The sequence below is a fragment of the Pogonomyrmex barbatus genome, unplaced genomic scaffold, assembly GCF_055798465.1.
Source record: "Pogonomyrmex barbatus isolate J1 unplaced genomic scaffold, ASM5579846v1 scaffold7, whole genome shotgun sequence".
In the NCBI taxonomy this organism is placed as follows: Eukaryota; Metazoa; Arthropoda; class Insecta; order Hymenoptera; family Formicidae; genus Pogonomyrmex; species Pogonomyrmex barbatus.
In genome coordinates, this window is record NW_028297171.1 from 4,507,087 (window position 1) to 4,519,023 (window position 11,937).

The window sequence follows — 11,937 nt, forward strand, 5'->3', positions numbered from 1 at the left end:
TTACAAGGTCAATAATACTACGATATCGCCTTCCTTTTGAAAGATCCTCGAAAGCAAAATGTTGTATAGTACGATACGTCAATATCGTGCATAAGTTTTTGCGACTAACAACACAATAGGTCGCAAAAAGTGGCATCGATGATTCACAAAAATAATGATCGGATCGAAGTCGCGTCGGTGGAGATACGCTACTGACGCTGGTGATGACGAGTTATCTGGCTTGCCACCAATAGAGGAGCGCTTGAACAAGATATCCTTGTATTCTCGTAAAACGGAGGAGCAAACGCTGATGTAATTCTCACGTTTCGGCGAAGTGCGCCCGATCAGAGCGAATTTGTAGGACGCTAAAGTACAATATAATAACTCTATCAAAAATAATTTTAACATAAAAATAATAAAGTTCAAACACTTTTTTGAAAGCAACAATAATTTTCACGAATTATTACATAAGTTATGATTCACAAAAATAAATTAATGGCGAAGAAAGTAATTAAATGAGATTTTTTCTCTTAAAATATGAGAGAAGAGATTACATCTGCAATTTGTGTGAGATCCGCTTTAAACATAAATTAAATTCAAAGCTAATTTAGATAGGAGCGAAAGACATATATTTGCGTATTGGAAATATAAATAAATGCCTGTCGCAACATCTCGCCTGTATATTATAAATACGTATATTTATTACACACATCAACTTGTATAATAAATGCTGCACACATTTCCAAAACTCGCGCCGATGTCTCACTTCATTTTGATCCCGTCAGATAAAATTCATTTAAAATTCAGAGATCCATTCACAAGTCCCAGAAAAACTGTTCTTTGACCTTTTTGACATTATATCGGCGCAGAACGTCGCGAGCAGAGCCCTCGTCGTCATCAATATAATTAACGCTCGCGTCGGGGAAATCGTAGACGGTATTTAAACGGTTATTCCAATGAGAGAATATCAATGCACGATTAATTGCTACGTCTGGCGGATGGCGATAACGATTGAATCCGCCGATATCTGATCACACGCGAGGATCTCCGCGAAAACGTGCGAGACGAACGCGTCTAGGGAAGATATTCAACTTTCGAGGCCGCAAAGAAATCGTGCGACGTCAGAGAACGATAGACAGAAAGAGAGAGAGAGAGAGAGAGAGAGAGAGACGACGAGAGAGAAGGACGATCGCCATCCCATTATAGCCGAAAGACCGCCTGGCACGGCCCAAAATAGTTCACGTGGAGCCACGTCATCGTCGATTGGACTATCTCGCATTGAAAATTGCGCTCCCGAACAAGCTATTGGTTCATTCGTCTATCTAATATAATTCGACGAGGTACTCCGTTGCAATTTTGCGCGACGAGCATGTGCTCGGATCGATCGGTGCATTTAATTTATAATCTGACCGCCACGGTGATGTGGTTCGCTTGAGACTATTGTTGAAGTAGAAAGATATCGCGATCAAAACATGGATATTTAATAAAATCCGCATCTTTAATTCAAGTGTACTTCAAGACCGGTTTAGAAGTCTAGGATACTTTTTTTTTTCTTTGAAAGATAAAGCAGCCTCTCCCAAATTTTCAAGATCCTTGTTAGAGATACCGAAAAAAAATATATATGAAAAATTACGCTTTTTGTAATTCGTAAGATAATTCAGAATGGCTGAATCTTTAATAGTAAGAGATTTATAACTTTATTTTCTTACTTTATTTTGTAGATCAAAAATGTAATAGCTTTCGTAAATTTTTTTTATTTTTATCTTGTAAAAAATATTAATTAAAATTTAAAATGTTATTTTTCGAAAATATTTAAATTAGATCCTTAGATTGTTCTTCAAGCTTTCACAAAAGAATAAGTATAATTTAGTTTAAGCCTATATCTTTATTAAATTAAATAATTTATTAAATTTTTACGAAATATTGGATCAATTTATGAATTTTCTCGTGAATTTCAGAAATATATTTTAATAAGTTGAAAAGTAAATCATGATTAGTAATTAGTACTTTTTCGACTATTCAGATATACATATATACGACAAGGGTCAACGTTCGTAAAAATAAATATCAAGCTTTCTCTTGTTAAACACAAATCTTTTCCGCAAAACAAAATTAAAGATCTTCAAATATTGTGGTTTTGCCAAGGCGACCCGTGCAAGAAATAGCAATACCAATTCTACATCAGGAAAACAAATTCGACTCTCGCCGATTATACACGTGTTTTGAATTTCTTCCATAAAAGTTTCATGGTATCAATCTCAGAGATCGACATCGACGTTTAAACGATAGATGGAAAGCCAATGGCCAAGTTTTATATAAATTAGGAATATATTTTTTTATAAAATATTTGTCACTTATCTTAACACTTATAATAAGAAAAAGATAATTTTATTTTTCTTCTAATTAGAAATTAAATTACGAATAAATTTGCTATTTAATTATAAAATAGAAATTTGAAGAAAATGACTTTTGTTAATATCCTACTTGATTAAAATATGAACTTTTTTCGTTGTATTGCGAATCGTAGAAAAACAAATAATAATTCTAAACCTTTCTAATATCATCTAATTATAATTCGCTTAAATTTCTGACAACAAAAATATTAGTTAAAGATTAACTTCAGAGGCAGGAGAAAAAGAGAGAAAGTCAATTATATTTTCATCTTAAACTTAACGATTATGGTTTAGGAGAACTGGTTTACGAGAAGTCGCCACGTCACTTTAAACATCGTACTACCTCGGCGATCTACGCCGGGGAGTATCTTTGTATCCGTATACCTACATCTACATACCTAACGCCTTTGGATCTACGAGAGACGGTCGTGTTCGCAATATCGCCGATCGTCACAGCCCAGATACATATATGGATCTACAGATCGCGATACAGGCCGATCGCGAGCGCGAGATTCTATTTGCGCCGGTCGTTACTCTACATTCTGCACGTACGACGGGGCAATGAAATCGCGCCCGATACCGATCGTTCCGTAGAAATCACGTCCCACATCGCGGAAATCGCCGCTCCACCTCGATCCCTCGGCGCTTTAGCAAAACGTCCGTTTGGAGAATTATGCAACGAGAGCCGGCAACGAGCACGCGCGAATAGCGGTATCGTGCGTGTGCCTTGTTCGTTCGCACATGTTCGCGGAGTCCGACCGATTTTTGTCCGTATAATCGCATTAGCGGGTTAAGCAGAACGAGAAACCACGGCACTCTCGAAATCGACGCGAATGAGCACTACTTACACTACGGTCATTAACAAGATGTACAAGAGACCGCCTCTTTTATTTTTCATGTATAAACGAGGTCAAACGGGCGATCCTGCTGCGCCGCTCGTCGCCGGATTGATATTTGAAAATTGTCAACTTATATTGTTGCACGATTGTCTCCACTTACAGATAATTGGCTTGTTGCAGAGACTTTTAACAGTTTCGTGATAAGATAAAGTCACGATTTGCGTCTATATGGGTCAAAAAGTTAACACGCAATTCGTAACTGCCACATCGCTGCACAAAATATTGATTTGTTCGAGAAGACATGTTCGAAGCGGTAATGAACGACAGGAGTCCCCCCCCTCTCTCTCTCTCTCTCTCTCTCTCTCCCTCTCTCATTCGATATCGTACTAATTTATCATACTAAGATTTTTTTCTTTCATGCTCTCACTTACCCATAGATCATCGAGAGTGATGGAGTTGTCGGTATAGAAAACTAGGACTTCGGCTGTGAGTGGCGAGGTTTCGCGCAGCTTCGACGCCAACAGTAAACAGGCGGTGCCGAGCAGCTGCAACTGCGACTTCCTGATCGGGCAGATCGAGAGGAACCTGTCGACGTAGTTCATCGACAGGGGAAAGACCTCGTCCTGGCACTTCTGTTCCTCGCATACCTGCAACACAGGACGATGCAATACGACGTTATGTACCGACGTAACATACAAGTCGCGTGATAACGCGACGACGAGAGAGATCGTTTCAAGGCCGGACGATCGGGGGAGAGTCGCCGCGATAACGTCCGGATACGCAACTCGCGATGCAAATTTAGCTCGCCAGCGAGTCGCGAGCGTTTGCGTTACACGTCGGTGTGTAGGTATCTTGTAAAAAATATCGAGCGCGAAGCGAGTGGTGGTGGATCACAAGTGGATTAATAACAGGCCAAAATCTCCCCTCGCAATGTCGTGGACGTGACTTCAGACAGGATAAATCGTAACCGAAGCTCTTACATTTTCAAGAGACTCTGAAGATTCATTTTTTTTTTTTTTTAAATATTTTTCAATGTTCACAGAGTTCATGGTGAAGACGCGTTGAGTGTAGAAAAAAATGATTTTTCGCACGACAATCGTAAACCTAGGCGTAGGCACGCATGAGTATCACACCGGATTTCCTTCAATCGTATTTTAACAAGTACGGTCGCGACACCGCAGGTCGGGGAACTTTTCGACTTTGGGATTTCCTCCATCGGATAAATTTTACCGTAGAAACGCTCTCGTTAAAAGAAAAAGGAACTAGTAGAACAAAGCGTATCTTATCGCGGAAAAAGGGATTAACTACCTGTCGTAAAGATAGCTAATTGCATTTCATCATAATTGAATTTCAACGCCAACAAATTCATTCGGGATTTTCGTGGCTCTTCGGTGAACCTCCTTTTCCACTCGATACGGGTAAATTAAAAACAGAAGAATTCCCGGTATCTTATCGATGATTTATCGCGTGCATCAACGGCGCAACGAAATGAGTCGCATTTTTGTTTTGTTATCGCGCGTTTATTACTGCATATTTATTATTACAGCGTGTTTACATAAATCGCGGCGCCGTCGGACTCCGGAGCGCCTTTGAAGTTTCGGGGACCGTTGAATTTGCGGTAGGATCGCGAATTAACTTCGACCGGGCGCCTTGGGGTGCCGAGCCGAGTGATCGTGCCTTGTCGAGCCGCGTGAGAGGAACTTATTGAGCGTGACCAACGATCGCCAGCCAGCCAACCAGCTAGCCAGCCCTCGCTGTTTGCACGCACGCACGCACGCACGCATGCAAGCATGCACGCACGCACGTACGCACGCACGCATGCATATATACGCACGCACACTTTCGTAATTATCCCGCCGCCGCCGCCACCAATTAGCAACGGGCCTAACGAAATAATCGCACTACATCACATTGACGAAAATCCCATGTGAGATTAGTTTTGCCCAAAGAAAAATAGAAAAGAAATAAAATTGAACGTGGAAGTTTCGGCGAGATCGTTTCTATTAGAAACAATCGCCCGCCGAAACTTTTCCATGTCTATTCTTTCTTTGCAATTGGCCAATATTAATTATCTTGAGACACGAAGGAATAAACACAGTCTCCAACAGCGTTCAACGAAATCGTTTTTTGAAAGATTATCGTGCATCTGTTCAAACATCAACGAAAACCGAGCTCCTAAATTAGGAGCAAAGGAGAAAACACAAAATGCATGAGTGACGGAATAAAGTCGCAAGTCATCAAGAAAAGGCATTCCTATAATTCTTTGGTGCACATTATATTATTTTAACATACTATTTTCTAATAATATTAATACGGAATAATAATACTATATTTTTAACAATAAAGAACATATGTATCTTTTTAATGTAACAAAATACAAAATTGTAACGTGATATTTTTTTGTTATTTATATCATCTCATAATTGATATATTGTATTATAATATTATATTATAATACATATACATATATTGCTATATTATAACTGGCATATGATATCATAATTGTGAAATAATATTTTTAATATTTTAAATCACATTTTTTTTATTCAAAATATTTGTGCAATATGATGCTTAAGATCCGCGAAAAATATTCGTTTACAATGCTGATCGGATGTAACGATTTCAAGGTTCTCGGCGATATGGCTTTTGATCGAAAAATCGTAATGGATGTATTTCAAATTCTTTTCTTTTAGGATGAGTCGTTTTAGAACTTTGTTACTCTTATCTGGCTCTATCAAGCTCGCCAATCTCTCTTATAAGTTCGGCGCCAATTAAGCAGAATTGCCGCCGATAAAACCGACCGCGACCGGTATTACGTCTCGTATGCATCGATAATAATCAGGCAAGGTCTATCCGAGATATTATTCTTGAGAGAAGCATGCACAAGGAATCCAGAATTGGGAAGGAAGTTTGAAATACCAGTATAAATCCAGTGTCCAGTGTCCGCGACGCGGTTTCGCGATTCGGTAATTCAACACTTTCGCTATCAGCAACATTTGCACGTTCATATACGAGGTGATGTGTAACAAATTAATCGAGGATGCAAGCGCAGAAAAAATATCTCATCCTGTATTTTTAAAAACTTGTAAACCTAATCAAGTAGTATCAAATAACAATTGATTGCGTATATATCTCTAGCAATTGCCAAAATTTAAAAAAATCATTGAATTTAAAGTTATCAAAATCATCGAAAGATTATACCATCCGTCTCTGTAAAAAATTAAATTATTTATTTCACAGGTTATCTTATTAAATTCAATATTACTCGGTTAATATTATTCAACAAAAATGATAATTCTACTTTTGACAATTTTGAATAAAAGTAACAGCATTTAATCCATGCGTTTGAAATAAAGTTTGCAGATAATGAAATTGTTTAAAGTTATCACCAAGAAATGATCGCTTCAAATTTAATTTCTGCTAAGATTGCTAAGGGGAAAAAGGTGAACTTGAGACATCTTGTATAGGATTGTGATTAAGGAGCCGCAATCGCTTTTAAAAATCAAATTCCAGCGCCCATCCATGTGACGACCTGTCATTCGCGTCGGCTGGATCGACGAGCGCAATGTCGAAGAATTCGACGAGCGCAATGCGGACTTGGCATGCGTGCTGTGACACGATGTACACACCACATACGCATACATAAACAACACACACACACACACACACACACACACACACACACACACACACACACACACACACACACACACACACACACACACACACACACACACACACACACACACACACAAATGATTATGTGTGCGACCCGGGCGACTCGCTTTCGTCGTGAAACAATACCGTCGAGGTCATCGCGCGAATTCAGTTATTGCGATTAAATGTCTGGAGCGCAGGAGCAATTAAATGCTCGAAGAAAAGAACGATCTCGATAGAACGAAACATGGAACTATCGAAGTTCCATCGTTTTAGGTCCATTATATCGCACAGACTAAAAAATTTATTGCATTTACAATTTAGTAAACCAAAGGATTATTGTATTTACATTTGTATTATATGCTATATATGTATGTATATTGTAATGGTATTATTATATTATGATTATTTCTATAAGATTATTATTAAACGCGGAATTAAATGTTCTTTTTGCGGCGTACTAAAAAAAAAAATTAAAATTCTTTCGATCGGTCGGTCAAAATTGTAGCAGCTTTTAATTAATGCTATTGTAAGTTAATGCCTGAGAGCAGGCATCGGCGAACACTTCTGCTTGTACTTGGATAATGCATAGTGATTAATCGAGTGATAGACGAGGACACAAACATAAGGAAAATAGATAACGTGTTCGGCGGCACTTAAGAAGTCAGCTTGGTTTATAGAGTATTGGTCGTACCAAAAGATGCTTCTTGCGTCGAGGACGAGAAGAAAAGAAAACAATTTGGGCCTTTGTGTCGGGCAGAAAAAGCGGGCGCGTATCGAGCAGTGCACGCTATCGGAGCGTGAACTCCGTGCGATATACTCATATCGTTTCAACTCCAATTTAAACGAGAGCGACGCAAGGAATGTCATGTAAAACAATGCCGAACGAAAGAACAAAACAAGTTCGGTCCTGTCCGGAAATGAAGGAGCCATATCCGACGAAGATTAAAGATCAAAGACGGTGAAAAGGGGATGAAATTAATTCGACTTTTCAGTGATTTGTCTGACAAAATAAATTTTTTTGGTTTCTGTTTTTGACGATGCCACGTGTGTATAATGCTATTGTTTTAAGTATCTCATGCTTAAACTGTGAGTTGATCTATTCTGTCCCGTTCAAGGCGAGTCACGAAATCGTTATCGAGGGGTTGTCTAATCTTAACTTTCTAAGAATATACTTAATTCAGATGAGCCTAATTGAACTAGACGCAAATGACCTGCGATAACTTGCGAACCGTGATATTGCAATATCGTTATCGTAAAAAAGAGAAATGGTAAAGGACACAGACAAGACACATCTTGCCCTCCAGCATTCTGCATCTCGATCAATTGCTTGAAATGATTGTTTAATCACGAGATTCTTCTTGGAATTTTTGGAGATTGATAATCACGTAGATCGGCTACCGATTCTAGCTCTTTAATCGGTGAGAATGTAATGTGGATGATGTCAATCGCGAAGAATACAATTCTCTTATCGGCAGCTTTGGAAACGTGCGGTGACGTAAGTTAGGAGGGGAACTTATCGACGACGGCCCGAATTTCCTGCTCAATGACAGCGAAATGTCAAAAATGTTACGTCGCTGCGCTGCGATCGTTAATAAACTTAATATTAGCAGAGAAATTAATTTTCTCTCGAGTTGCCAAGAATTTGCGATAAACAAAAAATTCATGATAAAAGAATAATCAATTACGTATTAAGAGCACAGTATACGTTTAAATCATATGTGCAATTTGGCATGTATTGAGAAAATCAGAAGGAGATCCTTCGATATTTCGAAACAACTTTTTTTTTGGTTAAAAAGAAATGTAGCTCGTAAAAAAATCTCGAAACTCATCCACAACCGAATTCCTCGTTCTTTACATCGACAATCTGGACATTTAAATTTAGAATGCGAATAAATCTTAATTGTTAATATATCTCATCATCTTTTATTTCAGGTTTTAAAGTGCAGAATTTTATATACGCATGTGTGACGATATAAAGAATGTCAATTTTGCCTCATTGCAAAAATAGATTTGGATCACAATGCCCTTGCGACAAAAGAAGCGTGGTTTTCGATCGCCGGCGAAACATTCGACAGACGTTCGTACAATGAATATTGCATCGTACGTTTTTAATCTCGATTAATTCCTGCTGTTCGTCGAACGACAACGTGTCAGCTGCTTCGGTATCATCATCTTTCAATTTAAAGCTCTGGCGATTTGTTTAGAAAACAAAAGTTTCGAAAGTCGTCTTATCTCGTACAATATTTAGAAAGCAATTGATTTTAGACATTAATTTTTAATGATGCATAGTTAAAAAGCTATTATCTAGAGTCAAACGATACGAGGGAAAATCAACAAATAAGAGAAAATTAAGTGACTTATTATGTCAACAAGGTTTATATCGTGAACGCACGTGTATGTGTATTCCTAATCGTCACAATGTTTCCAGCTGATACATTCACTTCTCGCGACTAATATGTTTTTACGATTATTAATTCAACTTATTAAATTCAACTTATTAATATAATTCTCTTATATAAAAACATCTAATTTGCTTGCCGCAAAAAAGCGATAGTTCTCGTCGGGCCGCGAGAATGTAATCGAGAGTCCAAAATTTACGTCTCGCGCGAACTTGACCTTCATCCGTCCCCGCAAGGTATGTATATTTGGATCCAAATCAATTCAATTACATTGTTCTTTAAGAGCACCGTTCAGCCGCATTACCTTCGTCACGTTTTTAAATCGATGAGCAATAAATCACTACTGTCGCGCCTAAGAATAAGATTCCCGAACGTCGAGCCACAACATTAGACCGAGGCCTTTAACTCTGCAAGCGAGCAATAAAAACGGAAATCCTTTCCTTCGTATATAAACACATGTGTGATAGCTCTCTCTTTCTCTCTCTCTCTCTCTCTCTCTCTCTCTCTCTCTCTCTCTCTCCTGCAAAAAATAAGGTAATCGGTATCCATCGCTAGACCATGAGCTACCGGCGTTTTATTTTTAAATCGCACGCTGTACTCTTTTTTTCCATCTTTGTTATCGGCATTTGTTAAAATATAATAATAGTAATCTTTTTATTTCATTTTCGATTTTTTCTCAACCTTCAAATTAAATCTAATCGTGATCATTGTCTCATCGTCTGTCTTTAAAAAGAAACGCAAACACATATACACGCCGGAAACCAGGAGACATTTGAAGTAAGATAACTAGGCGTGATTTCGATACCGTTGCTCAGCATTTAATTGCATCGCAACTATTCCAAATCCTCTTTTATCGATAAAAAGTGCCTTTAAAGGTAATCAATCGGTAATCAAAAGGGAACACACTACTTTTAAAGGCGCTTTCATCAGAAAAAGAGCATTCGAAATGGATGCTTCGCATTCAGCGACACAAGTCGACACAAATCGTCGTTCTATTTTTTTTTTGGCATTCGAAAAATAACAAGAACAAAAACGATACTCGTGTCAACTTATATCACGAAGTAGAAAGCACTCGATATTCGTCAAACAAGCGAGCCGCGTGCACCTATGGTTCGGTCGCCAAGGTGAAGCGAAGCGCGGCTCCCCGGCCGCTCTCCCGGTCAAAGCCGGCGGATCCACCTTACGGCGGGAGCGATCCGATCCGTCGGCGATCGCGCCCGTGAATTACACGTGGACAAGACAAAAAAATTTCTCACTCACTTCCAACATCCACTCGGCGACGATTTTGCGCATGAGCGGCGAGATGTCCCTCTGCACGCACTCGAAGTACGACCGGCTCGGCGCGTAGCGCTCCTCCGTTTGCAGGAGATTCTGCAGGACCCGGTCATCGCCTAGGAGAGCCGGATCGGCGTACGCCCGGCACTCGGTCTCCGTGGTTTCGCAGCACAGGAGATCCATGAGGCTTGATGATGATCCGGCGAGGCTTCCCTCTCGCGTTGGTTTCCTCGCACCGCAAGGTTCCTTCAGACACGTTCCGGATAGGTTCCGTCCACGTGCTCTCTCTCTCTTTCTCTCGAAAGATCTCTGGATGAGAGAGGAAAGAGGAGAGAGAGAGAGAAGGGACACTCAACACCTTTTTTCACAGCGAACGAAGGCAGAACGGCTGATCACTCACCTCGCGACGAGTCGCGAAACGACGACGACAACCGACGATGACTACGCACGTACGCGTGTGTGCGTGCACGGGCCAAAGTCGCAATTGCGACGATGACTGGAAGCAAACGAGCGAGCGAGCGAGCGAAAGAGAGAGAGAGGCGTGTTCGTTCGTTCGTTCGATCAGTTTCTCACGTCCATATACATTTCTTCGGCTTTCCGGGAAGGTATCTCTCCCTCTCTCTCTCTTTGGGTCTGGAAAAAAGTCGTTGAACTCTTCTTCTTCCTCTTCGATAGGTACTTGCTTTTTCACACGTGTTATTCCGCGGATCAAAGCACAAGAAGCGTAATAAATAATACGTTTGCGAGTCGCTCGGATCCTAATAAATAAGCGTAGTGCGCGTTTTTCGGCCGGTGTCACTTAATCGTCGCGCGATTCGCGTTTGTCCAGGTCCGCGGAGCGACTAGTACGTTTCGTTTCCCGAGGGAGTCATGAGAAGAGAGAGGGAGAGAGATAGAGGAGGGTACGCGTTCCGATCAGCGCAGGAGGAAAATCGTGATTTTTCTTTTCTTTCTTGTTTTCTTTTTACAGACCGACACGAGGAACGATTTCCCTCTTTCGGAGTGCGCCGGACCTGAGTCGCCGCTCCGTCCGTCTGCCTGCGTACGATTTAAATGTCCTGCGAGATGCGAGGAGCGCGAGGATCCCTCTCCACTTTCTCACGATCCGACACTGGTGACTTATCAGGTCAGAATGCCGGCGAGTTTGGACGCGCTACTGCTCCGTAGCCGGCTCTATCCCCACTAACGCGGCGCCAGTTAGTCACGTGATTCACATCGTGTCCCCCCCACCAGCGCGGCGCCAGCGTGTCACGTGGAACGTAACTATTCCCCCACCACGGTGAGAATGGTAGAGCGGTACAGCCGTGGCGCCGGTTTGGTCTTCAGTTGAGAAACAGCGGTGCAGCGGGGTGGTCGGGGGTTTAGATCGTAGTCCCCGGTGTTCGACATCTA

General features: G+C 40.6%; 1 protein-coding gene across 2 annotated transcripts in view; it reads right to left on the bottom strand.

The window, feature by feature from the left end:
* CycD (cyclin D) overlaps nucleotides 1-11,732 on the bottom strand; it is a 34,687-nt gene extending 22,955 nt beyond the window's left edge. The window contains exons 1-2 of one of the 2 annotated variants that reach the window (XM_089083050.1): nucleotides 10,531-11,732; nucleotides 3,643-3,858 (exon numbers count right to left, since the gene is read on the bottom strand). In XM_089083050.1, coding sequence (XP_088939176.1) covers nucleotides 3,643-3,858; nucleotides 10,531-10,728 — 414 coding nt within the window. In that variant the 5' untranslated portion in view covers nucleotides 10,729-11,732. The remainder of the gene's footprint in view (nucleotides 1-3,642; nucleotides 3,859-10,530) is intronic. The other variant, XM_011638978.3, reaches the window with a different exon arrangement.
* Nucleotides 11,733-11,937: the final 205 nt, after the last annotated feature.